The sequence below is a fragment of the Pristiophorus japonicus genome, chromosome 6 (genome assembly GCF_044704955.1).
Source record: "Pristiophorus japonicus isolate sPriJap1 chromosome 6, sPriJap1.hap1, whole genome shotgun sequence".
Classification (NCBI taxonomy): Eukaryota; Metazoa; Chordata; class Chondrichthyes; family Pristiophoridae; genus Pristiophorus; species Pristiophorus japonicus.
The window spans coordinates 20717494-20733810 of record NC_091982.1 but is presented as its reverse complement, the minus strand read 5'-3'; the positions used below and the strand labels follow the sequence as shown (position 1 = coordinate 20733810).

At 44.3% G+C, this 16317-nt stretch overlaps 1 protein-coding gene across 1 annotated transcript in view; it reads left to right on the top strand.

Annotated features, from left to right (window-relative positions):
• The window catches only part of LOC139265097 (uncharacterized protein C8orf48-like), a 70700-nt gene that overhangs the window by 37130 nt on the left and 17253 nt on the right, over positions 1-16317 (top strand). The window contains exon 4 of the mRNA XM_070881992.1: positions 5914-6146. Coding sequence (XP_070738093.1) covers positions 5914-6146 — 233 coding nt within the window. The remainder of the gene's footprint in view (positions 1-5913; positions 6147-16317) is intronic.

Sequence of the window (16317 nt, the reverse complement as noted above, 5' to 3'; positions counted from 1 at the left end):
GAAAGCCAGTGTCTGTATTAATTTTGCTCAGATCAGGCATATCTAGTTAGTTGCAGAGTAAAGCTTCCAATTCTCCTGCTCAGTAGGAAAAGGATTGAGTATGGCCCAAACTCATTTCACAGCCAGCAGACAGAGAATGATCTCACCCCAATTTCGACTGTATGATCCCAGCAATAAATGACCAATATCTAAGTCACTGCACATAACCTTTTCCTCCCAAAACACTACCAACTGTGGTGTTTAACAAAATAGACACCACTGGGGAAAGTGACCTTGGAGTTTACGTAAATACAACACTGGCTCCTTTAAAAGTTTCTCGGGTCTTTCTTTGCAGCATTAACACACAAAAATGGTTGGGTTGGGTCGGGTCAGAGGTTAAAATTTAAAAAATCTCAAACCCAACCGGAACCCGCCCATTTCTGGGTTTAACAAAGGCGGGACAAGGGGCGGGTAATGAACCTGCTCACATATTTTCATGAAGCTGGCAGCCTCTGATTTATCCTGTTTTACCAGTTTAACTGTGACCTGCCGGTTCTCCCAGATCTCTGGAAACCTAACAACTAAAGGGAGGCAAAGACAGCTTTCGGGAGAAGGTAAGTGCCTTTATAGCACTGCTTGTAGGCCAGGAGTAGCAGGAGTGCTTCCCCACGGTCCCCAAAGTACTCTTTCGCCCCCCCCCCCCCCCCCCCCATATACAAAGCAGCCCCCAGGTCCAGAGATCGGACCCTGCCTCCTGGGATCGGATCCCCACCCCATGTAATGGATTAGATACCCCCACCCTGGAGCAGACACCCTCCTCCGGGGTCGGGGATTGGACCACCTTACCTCCACCCCTTCCCCCCCCCCCCCGAGGTCCTGAATCAAACCTACCTGGCCCTGCCCAACCGGAAGCCAAGGGGGTAAAATTGGGTATCGCCCCATTTGGGGCATTAACTTTTAGCCAGGCGCTAATCATTTCAAACTTTAAAAAAATTTGGCGTTTGCGCTCTAAGCAGGAAGTGGAATGCTACATCAAGTGCTCCACTTCTTTTTTTTTTTTATTTTATTTTTTTTATTTTTTTAAAATTTTTTTTTAAATTCGTAGCCAATCGTTCCAATTCTTTGTCAAATCACAAACGCCAGAGGTCACCTTGCACATGCCAAGGATCACTCTGCGCCAATGCTCTTAGCCAAAAGGCCTAGAGCCACTGCACCGTTCCTGGAAGTACTGCAATACCAGGTTCGTGCCATGGAGGTGGATGGGTCAGGTCCCCCACACACACCTCCGTGGAGGTGGATGGGTCAAACCTCCCCACCCACCTCCTGTTTCTTGGAGTGCAATCGGCAGCAGGCAGGGTGGTGAGTTCATCAATGCTGAACACTGGGCCGTGCAGCGCTGCCACGTTTAAAGGCGCCTTCCCTCACGTAAAGGGAAGGGCCATCGCTGCATGCTCTGTAAAGGAAGACAAACTTACTTTCTCAACCACAGCAGCAGCGATCCCGTATGAAGCAGGGTGCTGGGCTGATCGTTTGCAGGCAGGAACCCGAGAAAAAGCTGCAAGAGAGAAGGTACGGTTATTTTTTTTACTTACCTCGGCCACCTCACCTCGAAACATCGATTCCGAAGCGGCCGGCCGCCCAATACACGCCTCCAACAGCTATCAGTGTTTTCACCCGGCGCTGCTGCAGGGGGCTGAACTCAATTTCGGGTCCGGGTTGCTACCGGGGCGATGCGTACGGCGATGGGGATCACGATCTCCGGGCGAAGGAGATCGGAATGCAACATCGTAGCATCGCCGCAAAACGCCCACCAAAGGCATGGGCGCTAACAGCACCTCACCCCCAAAGTCTGTTAAATTAGCTGACTTCTGGGTGGGGAATCTGTCAAGGACAAAACACGCACTGTCCGAAACTCCTCGCCTCCCCCACCACCACCTGCGTAACCTGCCCCTGTTAATATCCAGGCCACTGTGTTTTTTTTTCCTAACTATAAATTAATTTGAGGAAACTGACTAAAAACCATAAAGACTCAAAATAATAAACTAAAACCGAGTGAAAATAGCAGTGGTGTAAAGTAAAATACCGAGACCATGTTACACTGTGGATTATGGCAACCCTCCCAAAGCAAAATGAGTTCTTTATTTTATGTTCCTTTCAGTGCAGTGGGCTGAACAGCTTGTGAGACTGGTTTGATATCCATCACTTTTAAGGTAGTTTTTCAACTCTTTTCTGATTTTCTACTCCCCAATGCCATTTCCCAGCCTAAAGGCCGAGCTGTCATCTTTCGGGGACTGTTAGGAGTTCATTAACTGGTGCGGAATCTGATAGTTTTCCTAAAAGGGCTGCATTTTTATCGCCTACATTTTAATTTCGTCCTGCCCAAATTGCTGCCCAAGCTCTGTAGCCTTGGAAACAGTGGAGAGGAGCTCCTATAGAGGTACAGAAGTGTATATGGTATAGAACAGATAGATCAAATATTACTTTTCATTAAATTGTGATTATAATAAAAAAAAGGGCACAGGTTTAAACGCAAAAAGCAAATTTAAGACTAATGCAAGAAAGTTCTTCACACAATGTATAATGAACATGTAGAATGGACTTAGGGAGGCAAAAACCCTGGAATAATTTAAGAAAGCGTGAGATGCAGTGATAGGAGGCAGTCGGTTCTTTAAGCTAAGATGGACTAAATGGATTTCTTTATCTGTATCTATCTTGTGATCCACATGAAGCAAAATATACAAATGCTGGGGAATAAACCACTCTGAGACATTCTTCTACATGGAGGGGTGCCTTATAAATGCAAGTTGTTGTAAAATTTCCAGAGTTCTGTATTTTCATCACATTCTGAATAAATTTTTGGATTTATGGCTGTTTACATCTCTCAAATAGTTAAGTAGTTTATTAGTTTATTAGCTGGTTGAAAAGTTTGCTGTTGACTAGCAGTGAGGATACTGACGGCCAGGTTCTATTGGTTGACATTATACAATTTGGTTGGCACAATTCCAACTGGGAGAAACCTAGGTGCTGTTTGAATGCTGGATGATAATCACCACGGAAATAAATGAACTTTAATACACATTTCTAAAGGAGGCCCATACGGAGCTGTGTTTAATTTTTGGAGCATGTTAGATGAATTAAAATTGATTACATCATTAAACAAAAATGAGTGAGACTCACTTCAAATAAATAAAAGTTGAGAAGCCTTGCATAAGAACCAGAAGGTTCATGAGCCACTGGGAACATGGTGAGAGTAGCTGTATATTCTCTGGAGATCTCTCATTCTGTTCTTGTGAAGAAGCATTTTTGTCCATCATAGCCAGGACTGGGAGCTTGCTACAGGGGGAATTGTGCCTGTAAAAATCCTTTGTACCAATGGATTATGGATGAGTGAGATGTTGGGTCGACTATATCATAAACCACCTCTCCATTACATGGCTAATTTCAATTTGTGACAAAAACGCATTTATACATGGGATGGAGTTGTTATTCATCGCAGGGTTCAACCTATGGAAATGCAAATTGACTTTCATGCCAAGAATAAAGAACTGGCATTTTTCTGTCCAATTTTGACCCCATCTCTCATAAAAGCACTGACGCTTGTTGGGACAATTCTCCATTCTCTTGCCCCATTTTTCATATATGTCGGCAGGCTACTTGAAAATGAAGCATATTACAGCTGAGCCTGATCCAGTCCTCAACCAATGTTTGCCCATATACTTTCCAGCAGGTGTCACTGTCGACAAAGGAGCAATTCCTAGCTGATTTTTCTCCTCTGGAGCCCTGGGCTCCAACTATTGCCCTAGCAGAGCTCAACACAGATCAGGAACTGAGCGTGGGACCTTCAAGTCTGTATGGCTCAATATTACACCTTGGGGGCTGCATCCACTAGGGTGAAGCTTTGCCCAGCAAATTGATCAAATTACCCATGCTCAGCCATTAAGGAATATGGCTATTAGGTGGCATAGATGTGAATTTTTCAAATGAAAAACTAAGTACAAAAGCATTAGAATAAAACTTTATGTAGGAAACCCTGGAGAATTGTTAGAAAATTGAATTTTTTATTCTAGACTAGATTATTTCTATTATTTACTAGGTCATAAAATGAATTTAACATTGTACTCCGTCAATTAATTTTTAATTCAGTAAAAGAAATATTGAAAATGTAACTTGTGCATTAAATTCAGATCGAGATAATTACCTGGTCATTTATCTCGTTGTTTGTAGGACTTTGCTGTATGCAAATTGGCTGTTGTTTTTCCTACATGATAATAGTGACACTTAAAAAAAGAACTTCATTTGCTGTGAAATGCTTTGGGATATCCTGAGATTGTGAAAGGCGCTATATAAATGCAAATTCTTTCTTTAGTTTAAAGTAAATTTCAAAAAATCACTGACTTGGGTGAGGTATCACTTTGTGTTTTGAAAATTGACTCACATGTCTCCAAAGTGCTTTGCATACAATGAATTATTTTGTAGTGCCATAATGACATTTATATGGCCAAACGCAGCAGCTATATTACCACAGAGTGTGCTGGAAAGTGAATGTCTGACTGTCGAATGAGAACAGTGGTAGTAATGGGAAAAGCTTTTTCAGCTGCATTAAGAGTCGAGGACCTCAAAAATTGAATTGGGCCATTGAAAAGTGTTCAAGGACAAGTTAAAAAAGACTCCTAAGTTTATGACACTATTCTATGAATACCTTGCAGCTATCTTTACTCTTGAAGATGATGTTCTGCTGTTAACAGTAAAATTGTTAAAATGAAAATAGATGAGGATATCATCTTAGATAGAATAAGGAACCTTAAAATGGCTTCCAAACCAGATGATAGCCATCCAAGGGTCCTTAAAGAAGTGGGACAGATTCTATGTGAGCTCCTTTGCCGTATCTTTAATAGTTCGCTGAAGTCTGGGAATATTCCCTCACACTGGAAGGATGCCAACGTAATTTCTATATTTAAAAAAGGTGATAAGGCAGAACTGAGTAACTATAAGCCCATTAGCTTGATTCCAGTAATAGGCACAATGCTCAAATGTATCATTAGAGATGCCCTATATGACTATATAGAAAGAGAAGGCATTATCAAGGACATCCAACATGGCCTCCAGAAAAGAAAGTTGTGTTTTACCAATTTGATTGAATTTTTTGGAGAAGTCACAAGATACTGGATGAGAATAACTCAATAGATATTGTCTACCTGGACTTTCAGAAAGCTTGTGATACGGTACCTCACAAGAGGCTTCTCTACAAGTAGAATCTTGTGGCATTAGTAGTAATCTGCTGCGATAGATTGAGAATTGGCTGAATGCCCGTAGATAGAAAGTTGTTGTCAATTGATTTGGATCTGTTAGAGACTGGTTATCAGTAGTATCTTTCAGGGATTGATGTTAGGACCTTTGCTATTTTTATTAATGATGTTGGGGTAATGATCCGGAAGTTTGCGAACAGCACCAAGATACGTGCGATTGTTAGAGCTGTAGAGGATGCTCACCTACTCCAAGCAGATCACCTTGTGTTGGGGAATGGGCCCATGTTTGGTAATGACTTAGAAAAGTGTTGTGTTATGCACGTGGACAGGTCAAATGATAAATGTACACACACCCTGCAGGGAACAGAATTGAAGTCAGTGACGAGAGTGAGCTGGGTGCTACAATGCATCACTCTCTAAACATTCATGACCAATGCCGTGAGACTATAGCTAAAGCCAACTAACTAAGCCATTGGTAGAACCATGACCCAGCTTTAATGAAGGATGTTATGTTGCACATGAGTAGAGACTAACAGGATAGATTTATGAGTGACGGAGCTATTCCCTTCTCACCACAAATATGTGTTTTGTTTCCATGAGCTTTCTTTATTTCTAAGCACAGTTTAGTTGTCATTTTCTTTCTTCTATTTCTTGTTGTGGAATTTATCTTGAACTTCTTTTTCATTAGAGGCCACGCAGCCACTCCCAGTAGAATCAGCACCTCTGCAAATATATTGCAGTATGAAGATTGATCAGATTCAGCAGCAGCTTCATGTGAAACAATCAGAGCCCAATAACCATAGAAGGCGGCATTTGAACAAGCCACTGGGAAGAGAGGCGACTCCCCAGCAAAACTGCATTGTACCCCAGCATCTGATAAACCGGGTACGGCTCAAATGCATCACAGAGACAGTTAAACAGGTACTGCAGATTACAGCGCATTACAATTTCAATTAAATCATTGTTTGTTCATGTATTGATTGCAGTAGAATAAAAGTGGATGACGTCCTATTGGAATTAGGGCTAAAACGCGTGAGTGGCAATTAAACAAGTTATTTTAATTACCATTTTATCTCCTCTTCTCCTGACGGCTATTGTGGGTCCAGAGTTCCCAATACACCAGGGGCTCTCCATAACTTTCACAAGTACCCATTCTTGATGTCTTAGCCAGTCTCAGCGTAACTGCAGTTGGGGTGCTCCAGTTGGCCTCAGCAAGCTCAGGAAGGATTAGGGGACAAATAATCAGTGTTGTTACTTCAGTGACCCTGTTGGAAAGTGGGTGGTACATCACGGAGCGTGAGCATGAGAGATTTTAACTCCCAGCCCTCATTAGAGTGCTGACGCCCACCCAAAGCTGGCAGCAATTATGTCGCCGCCACCAAGTGGGAGTCAAAATTTGGTTGGGGTAGGGGTGGGGGGGGGGGGGCGGGTGGGGCGGGTGGTCAGGCTGCCACCCAGGTCCCACGGGAACATTCCATGGCAAGGTAAACCAGGATTGGGGGGGTGGGAAATCGTGAAGGTCCATGGTGGCCGGGGGAGGGAGGGAAACCCAAGGGAAGTCCGAGGTATCCTTGTTTGGTCTGGAGGAGCACTCTTGCCTGGGTCTCCTTCAGCCAGGAGCCTTGCTGCTGCCAGCAGATTTTGCTGCTGGGTGCGAGAATGTGCACACAGTTGGTCGGGCCCACAGTTAAAAGGGTCTGCGTGTTCGGATGCTGTCATTGGGACGCGACTTTGCCATTTAAATTAGGCCCCCGCTCCTCTGGGGCAGGCGGCCTTCTTGTGCCAGAATTCAGGCAAGTTATGATGTGGGGGTAAGAATGAGGCACTAACACCTCTTAACCCCCCCACCATCTGCACAGTTCCTTCTGGGAGGAGGGCATTAAAATCAGGCCTCTGATTTCATCAATGCCCACTTTCCAGCAGCAGTTACTGGATAGTGATTAGGACAAGGAGCCCACACAAAAGGTTACTGCAGAAGATAAAGGTACGCGGAGTCAGAGGAAATGTATTAGCATGGATCGAGAATTGGCTGGCTAACAGAAAGCAGAGAGTTGGGATAAATGGGTCCTTTTCGGGTTGGAAATTGATGGTTAGTGGTGTGCCACAGGGATCGGTGCTGGGACCACAACTGTTTACAATATACATAGATGACCTGGAAGAGGGGACAGAGTGTAGTGTAACAAAATTTGCAGATGACACAAAGATTAGTGGGAAAGTGGGTTGTGTAGAGGACACAAAGAGGCTGCAAAGAGATTTAGATAGGTTAAACGAATGGGCTAAGGTTTGGCAGATGGAATACAATGTCGGAAAATGTGAGGTCATCCACCTTGGGGAAAAAAAACAGTCAAAGGGAATATTATTTGAATGGGGAGAAATTATAACATACTGCGGTGCAGAGGGACCTGGGGGTCCTTGTGCATGAATCCCAAAAAGTTAGTTTGCAGGTGCAGCAGGTAATCAGGAAGGCGAATGGAATGTTGGCCTTCATTGCGAGAGGGATGGAGTACAAAAGCAGGGAGGTCCTGCTGCAACTGTATAGGGTATTGGTGAGGCCGCACCTGGAGTACTGCGTGCAGTTTGGTCACCTTACTTAAGGAAGGATATACTAGCCTTGGAGTGGGTACAGAGACGATTCACTAGGCTGATTCCGGAGATGAGGAGGTTACCTTATGATGATAGATTGAGTAGACTGGGTCTTTACTCATTGGAGTTCAGAAGGATGAGGGGTGATCTTATCGAAACATTTAAAATAATTAAAGGGATAGACAAGATAGAGGCAGAGAGGTTGTTTCCACTGGTCGGGGAGACTAGAACTAGGGGGCACAGCCTCAAAATACGAGGGAGCCAATTTAAAACCGAGTTGAGAAGGAATTTCTTCTCCCAGAGGGTTGTGAATCTGTGGAATTCTCTGCCCAATGAGGCAGTTGAGGCTAGCTCATTGAATGTATTCAAATCACAGATAGATAGATTTTTAACCAATAAGGGAATTAAGGGTTACGGGGAGCGGGCGGGTAAGTGGAGCTGAGTCCACGGCCAGATCAGCCATGATCTTTTTGAATGGCGGAGCATTCTCGAGGGGCTAGATGGCCTACTCCTGTTCCTAATTCTTATGTTCTTATGTTCTTATTCTCTTACCCAAGGGTACTGAGGTCAATTGACTGCCCCAGCTGAGATCAGCTAAATTAACATAGACTGGAAATCAAACCTGGGATCTCCCGGCTATATGATGGTCGATTAGACTTGCAATCTAAATAAGTTTTATTTTGCAACTAAACTTTTAAATGTTGCCCTTGTGGCCACTGGCATGTTATTATGCTGATAGATACTTTCCAACTTGACTCTAATTGCTTTTGATCCATGAGTTTCACTATGCATTCCACATAATCAACTTTAATCAAAACTTCTTGTCACTTCATCAGCTGGCAGCCAAGTGTCACACGCTCCTCCACGATCGGGAGACCTCGGTGGAGAGAAAAATGAGATGGCTGCTTAGCAATCCTGTAATTATAGGCAATTAAATCTGCACTGGTGCATCACAGTAAATGGAATGTTGGAATTAGAAACCAGGCTGTGCAGCTGTGATATACCTTTCATGTGGGATTATCTACTGTAAAGTGTAATTAAAAATTACCACAAATCATACCTACATTCCATCCTTGGCACTATTGCAGAACCATCCTCGTGTGGATTTGAAACAATTACATTTGCAGTGCTGCTGGGAAGAGCTGCTAAAGTGGTGCACTATTTTTAGATACTGCTGTCATCAACAATGTTCAGAATCTCAAGAAGCAAACCTGAATCAGTAAAAAGAGATCACATTCAGAGAAGCTTTCTTTAATGCATCTTTAATTATTGGAAGCTTGATGTGTGCCAGGCAAGGAAACAATTGCTGCATGCAAGTAAGTCCGAAAAGCTTAAGATATTCGTCTTATGTTTTTGGACTTTTACCTCAGATTATTTTCTTGTTTTCAGTGTTGAAGATCACTCCCATAAACAAGCGCTCACTCCCTATGAACTGGAGCAAGCCTTTACCTGCTCAAAATCTAGGTCATTCTAGCAAGCACAGAGACTGAATAGAGGTCCTTGTCAGTGCATTTGGTTTAGTGGATATATTATGTGCCCCCACATGTTCCTTGACTTTGGAAAGCAGTTAAATAAACACTCTATCAGTCTGTGGCTTAAACTATAAACTACCATCGGATTTATTAACAGTAAATAGGTAAGTAAATATTAGCAAAGACAATCCGTAGACTAACAGTAATATATAGACTTAACTATTCAGCGGTGGAATGTGGAAAACAACAAACAGCCAAGTATCCTTCACTAAAACGCAGTGTAAAACAACTACTGAATTGGAGAAAGGCTGCACAAAATGTCGAGGCTGATTTTCATGCCTGTTACACCCATGTGCAGTATCTCATGTCCCTGGAAAAAAGATCAGAGATCCATAACACCCATTTCTATTGGGCATGGACAGACACAGAGGCTCTTACCTGAAACATTAGAATATTCAAATGACTCAAGAGTAACATCATAATGCCCCTGCATTTTCTTTTGGCCATTATGTCAGTGCAATACCATTTGAAAATAACGGCCATACATAATGCATGTCCAGGATTGTTCGGGGATCAGTTGCAGGCTAAAGTTCATTTAAAGGGCAAAATAAGTACTTTAAAGAAACGGTTTGATGGTCATTTCTGCATTGGTTTTTTTAAATTTTCTTTTCTTGTCAACACTTAAACTTTCATGAGTCTTTGTGATAATTGCTGTGCTGTCTTTTTTTCTTCTCATGGTTCCTTTAGTGTCCCCAATGACTTGTTGGTGAAGGAACAGCAATACCAGTTGAATTCTGTACAGTATATAAGAAATATTGTATCTGAAATATTTACAAATAATCTATATTAGTTATAAAATATAAAACTAATCTTTCATTTTTACTAACACACACCCATTGGAAAATTGGACTGGAATCTGACAGAGGGAGTGGACTTAAATAGAGTGGTTTATTTGGGAATTTGGAAAGAGTGGGAATTTTTGGTAAGTATTGGGTTAGTACAAGCTGTATATAGTGAAATCTAGTTTTAACATTTTGATTTAAACCTAGAACTTTAAAACTGTAGTTAACAGAAGTTGCCTACCAGTGGTCAGCTGTAAGTGTTTGTCTTGAATATGAGTTAATTACAGAGAAATGGGGAGCTGAGTCAACACTTGTAAATTGGGTGTAGCTCTAAAGAGTATAAAAATCAACAGTTTTCCAGAGCACAAAGTGGTCTTAAAAGGAGTGGACTTAAACAGAGTGGTTTATTTGGGAATTTGGGAAGAGTGGGAATTCGAGGGAAGAAAGATTTAGAGTTTATTTCTGCTCGATAGTTCCGAGTCTATCAACTAGAGGCATGGCAAGGCACCTCACTCCCAAGGAGTGCACATCCTGTGGCATGTGGGGAGTCCTGGACGCTTCACATAGCCTGGACGACCAAGCGTGCAGGAGATGTCTCCAGCTGCAGCAACACAAGCTCCGCATTTCGGATTTTGAGCAGCGGCTGTAGTCGAATACTTACCAGAAATTCCCACTCTTTCCAAATTCCCAAATAAACCACTCTATTTAAGTCCGCTCCCTCTGCAAGACTGAGAATTTTGTGGATAGGACGTTTCAGGAGGTGGTCACCCCACAACTTAAGAGTGTGCAGGTAGAGAGGAAGAGGGTGACCACCAGACAGAAGAGGAGGACTAGGCAGGTAGTTCAGGAGTCCCCTGAGTCCATCTCACTCTCCAATCAGTATTCTGTTCTGAGTACTGGTGAGGGCGATGGTGCCCCTGGGAAGTGCAGCCAGAGCCAAGTCCACAGCACCACGGGTGGCTCAGCTGCACAGGGGGTGAGGAAGAAGAATGGAAGAGCTATAGTAGTAGGGGATTCAATAGTCAGGGGAGCGGACAGGCGTTTCTGTGGCCGCAGACGTGACTCCAGGCTGGTATGTTGCCTCCCTGGTGCCAGAGCCAAGAATGTCACTGAGCGGCTGCATGACATTCTGGGGGGAGAGGGTAAACAGCCAGAGGTCATGATTCATGTCGGTACCAATGACATAGGTAGAAAAAGGGATGAGATCCTGCAGGAAGAATTCAGGGAGCTAGGAAAGAGATTAAAAAGTAGGACCACAAAGGTAGTAATCTCTGGATTACTGCTGGTGCTATGTGCTAGTGAGTACAGAAATAGGAGGATAGAGAAGATGAATGCGTGGCTGGAGAGAATGGTGCAGGCAGGGGGACTTTAGATTTCTGAGGCATTGGGACCGCTTCTGGGGGAGCTGGGACCTGTACAAGCCGGACGGGTTGCACCTCAACAGAGCTGGGACCAGTATCCTCACGGGAGGTTTTGCTAGTGCTGTTGGGGAGGGTTTAAACTAGCTTGACAGGAGGATGGGACCCGGAGAATCGATTCAGTGGGGAGAGAAGCAAAGCTGGAATTCGGCAGCAGAGAAGTAGAAGTCGAAAGTGAATTTGGAAGACAGAGGAAACAAGGGTTGGAAAATAGACAACAGGGGGGTTTGGTAATGCTAAATGGGAGATACATCAATGCAAGAAGTATAGGAAATAAGGCAGATGAGCTGAGAGCACAGATTGACACTTGGGAGTAGGATGTTATAGGTATTACTGAGACATGGCTGAAAGAAGGGCAGGAATGGCAGCTCAACATTCCAGGATACAGGGTTTTCAGACGGGATAGAGACGGTGGTAAAGAACAAGGTGGCAGGGGGGGGTGGGGGGTGGTGGGGTGTCGCAGTATTGATTAAAGAAACAATTACAGCTGTGAGAAGGGTGATATGTTAGAGGGGTCATCAAACAAGGCCATATGGGTTGAATTAAAGAACAAAAAAGGGGCAATCATCACATTACTGGTAGTGTACTATACTTGTTATGGTAGCCTGGAGAGCAGACCAAGCACTGTGGGCATTCTGCGTCTCGGGGTCATCAAGGGTCGCCAGGTTAGCAGTGAGGCGCTGGCTGTATGGGGCTCTCTTAGCTGGGTCTTTGAGTGCCCCAGCATTGATTTTTCTGCGGCACTGCTTCTGCTGCCGTCGTCGCTTTGGGGCTATATTGATGTTGATGACGGAACGGATTAGGCGGTGGTCCGTCCAGCAGTCGTCAGCTCCTGTCATGGCGCGGGTGATACGCACATCCTTGCGATCCCTGGCTCGAATGATGACGTAGTCGAGCAGGTGCCAGTGTTTGGAGTGAGGGTGCTGCCATGATGCCTTGTATTTGTCCCTCTGGTGGAATAAGGTGTTAGTGATGACAAGGTCATGTTCTAGGCATTTTGTCAGGAGCAGGGTACCACTGGAGTTGGTTTTCCCTACCCCCTCTCTGCCGATCACGCCTCCCCAGAGGTCTGTGTCCTTACTGAGGAGGATCAGTTTATCATCCGTAGGAACGCGTGACAGGGATTGTTCGAGGCTGGAGTAAAATCCCTCTTTGGCCTCATCTGTTGCATCAAGTGTTGGGGTGTACACACTGATAACTGTGGCACATTGGTTCCAGGGTAGGGTGAGTCAGAGAGTCATGAGACATTTGCTAATCCGGCAGCGGGAGTCTCTGAGGCGGTCGACCAGCTCATTCTTGATGGTGAAACCTACTCCGTGGAGACGGCATTCTTATTCTGGTTTGCCTTTCCAGAAGAAGGTGTAACCTCCAACTTGTTCCTTGAGCTGGCCTTCCCTTGCCCACCGGGTCTCGCTTAGGGCGGCGATGTCGACATCGAAGCGTCTAAGTTCCTGGGCAACTATAGCGGTGCGGCATTCCAGTCTGTCGCTGTTGGAGTTGTCCATGAGGGTCCTGACGTTCCAGGTCCCAAACTGGAGCAGCGCCCTCCGGTGGGCAAATTGCTGCAAAGCGCAAAAACTATAGAGCTGTGAAAGTGGAGGATCTCAACTATCCTAATATTAACAGGGAAAAAAGTAGTGTAAATGGTACAGAGGGTGCGGAATTCCTAAAATGCGTTCAGGAGAACTTCTTTAGCCAGTATGTAACAAGCCCAACAAGGGAAGGGGCGATTCTGGACTTGGTTTTGGGGAAAGAAGCAGGGCAGGTGGAAGGGGTATCAATGGGAGAGCATTTTGGTGCTAGTGATCATAATTCAGTAAGATTTAGGGTAGTTATGGGAAAAGGTAAAGGGGGACCAGGAATAAAAGTTCTCAATTGGGGGAAAACCAATTTTGTTGAGCTGAGATGGGATTTGGCCAAAGTGGACTGGAAACGGCTACTTGATGGTCAATCAGTATCAGAGCAGTGGGAGGCACTCAAGGAGGAGATCCTAAAGGTACAGACCAAGTATGTTTGCTTAAAAAAAAGAGTGGGGTTAACAAATCAAGTGACATACAGGGTAAGATAAAGAAAAAAGGGAAGCTTATGACAGATACCGAGAACTCAACACTGCAGAAACTCTAGAGGAGTATAAGAAGTGCAGCGGTGCAATTAAAAAAGATTTCAGGAAAGCAAAGAGAGAACATGAAAGAATGTTGGCAAGTAAAATCAGTGAAAACCCAAAGATGTTTTATAAATACATTAAGAGCAAGAGGATAACTAAAGGAAGAGTAGGGCCAATTAGAGACCACAAAGGTAATCTGTGTGTGGAGGCGGAAGATGTGGGTATGGTTCTTTATGAATACTTTGCTTCTGTTTTCACAAAAGAGGGGGGTGATGCAGATTTTGCAACGAGGGAGGAGGAGTGTGAAATATTAGACAAGATAAACATAGTGAGAGAGGAAGTATTAAGGGGCTCAGCAGCTTCGAAAGTGGATAAATCCCCAGGCTCGGATGAATTGTATCCCAGGCTTTTAAGAGAAGCAAAAGGGGAAATAGCAGAGGCTTTGACCATCACTTTCCAGTCCTCTGTGCCTACAGGTGTGGTGCCAGAGGATTGGAGGACTGATAATGTTGTACCTTTGTTTAAAAACGGATAGACCGAGTAATTACAGGCCAGTCAGCCTAACCTCGGTGGTGGGAAAATTATTGGAAAAAGTCCTGAAGGACAGGATAAATCTTCATTTGGAAAGACATGGAATAATCAAGGACAGTCAGCATGGATTTGTCAAGGGAAGGTCGTGTCTGACTAACTTGACTGAATTTTTTGAGGAGGTAACCAGGAGGGTCGATGAGGGCAGTGCATTTGATGTAGTGTATATAGATTTTAGCAAAGCTTTTGACAAGGTCCCACATGGCAGACTGGTCATGAAAATAAAAGCCCATGGGATCCAGGGCAAAGTGGCAAGTTGGAGCCAAAATTGGCTCAGAGGCAGGAAGCAAAGGGCAATGGTTGATGGGTGTTTTTGTGACTGGAAGGCTGTATCCAGTGGGGTTCCGCAGGGCTCAGTGCTGGGCCCTTGCTTTTTGTTGTATATCACAATGACTTGGACTTAAATGTTGGGGGTATGATTAAGAAGTTTGCAGATGACACTAAAATAGGCTGTGTGGTTGATAATGAAGCAGAAAGCTGCGGACTGTAGGAAGATATCAATGGACTGGTCAGGTGAGCGGAACAGTGGCAAATGGAATTCAATCCAGGTAAGTATAAGGTAATGCATTTGAGGAGGTCTAACAAAGCAAGGGAATACACATTAAATGGTATGGCACTGAAAATTGTACAGGAACAATGGGACCTTGGAGTGCAGGTCCACAGATCCCTGAAGGTAGCAGGCCAGGTGGTTAAGAAGGCATATGGAATAGTTGCCTTTATTAGTTGAGGAATGGAAAAGAAGAGCAAGGAGGTTATGCTTGAACTGTATAAAACACTGGTTAGGCCGCAGCTGGAGCACTGTGTGCAGTTCTGGGCACCACATTACAGGAAAGATGTGATTACACTGGAAAGGGTGCAGAGGAGATTTACAAGAATGTTGCTTGGGCTGGAGAATTTTGGCTACGAAGAAAGACTGGACAGGCTGGGTCTGTTTTCTTTGGAACAGAGGAAGCTAAGGGGAGACCTGATTGAGGTGTATAAAATTTTGAGGGGCCTGGAAAGAATGGATAGGAAGGACCTGTTTCCCTTGGCAGAGTGGTCAACAATCAGGGGGCATAGATTTAAAGTAATTGGGGGGAGCTTTGGGGATGATATGAGGGGAAATTTCTTCACCCAGAGGGTAGTGGGGTCTGGAACTCACTGCCTGAAAGGGTGGTAGAGGCAGGAACCCACACCACATTTAAAAGATACTTGGATGTGCACTTAAAGTGCCGTAACCTACAGGATTACGGACCAATAGTTGGCAAGTGGGATTAGGCTGGATAGCTCTTAGTCGGCCGGCATGGACATGATGGGCCGAAATGGTCTCCTTCCGTGTTGTAACTTTCTATGATTCTTTGATTTATAAGTTGACTAAATTAGCTCACCTTTGGACTGTGTCACAGAAGCCAGTCCAAATTGTAGTAGTACTTACCCAAGCCTTCCCAGTCACAGCACTGAATTCAGTGAAATTAGCTTCTATTTAACAGAATTATTAAAGAAGATATCAAATACATAAGAACATAAGAATTAGGAACAGGAGTAGCCCCTCGAGCCTGCTCCGCCATTCAAAAAGATCATGGCTGATCTGGCCGTGGACTCAGCTCCACTTACCCGCCTGCTCCCCATAACTCTTAATTCCCTTATTGGTTAAAAATCTATCTATCTGTGACTTGAATACATTCAGTGAGCTAGCCTCAACTGCTTCCTTGGGCAGAGAATTCCACAGATTCACAACCCTCTGGGAGAAGAAATTCCTTCTCAACTCGGTTTTAAATTGGCTCCCTCGTATTTTGAGGCTGTGCCCCCTAGTTCTAGTCTCCCCGACCAGTGGAAACAACCTCTCTGCCTCTATCTTGTCTATCCCTTTCTTTATTTTAAATGTTTCTATAAGATCACTCCTCATCCTTCTGAACTCCAACATGTAAAGACCCAGTCTACTCAATCTATCATCATAAGGTAACCCCCTCATCTCCGGAATCAGCCTAGTGAATCGTCTCTGTACCCCCTCCAAGGCTAGTATATCTTTCCTGAAGTAAGGTGACCAAAACTGCATGCAGTACTCCAGGTGCGGCCTCACCAATACCCTGTACAGTTGCAGCAGGA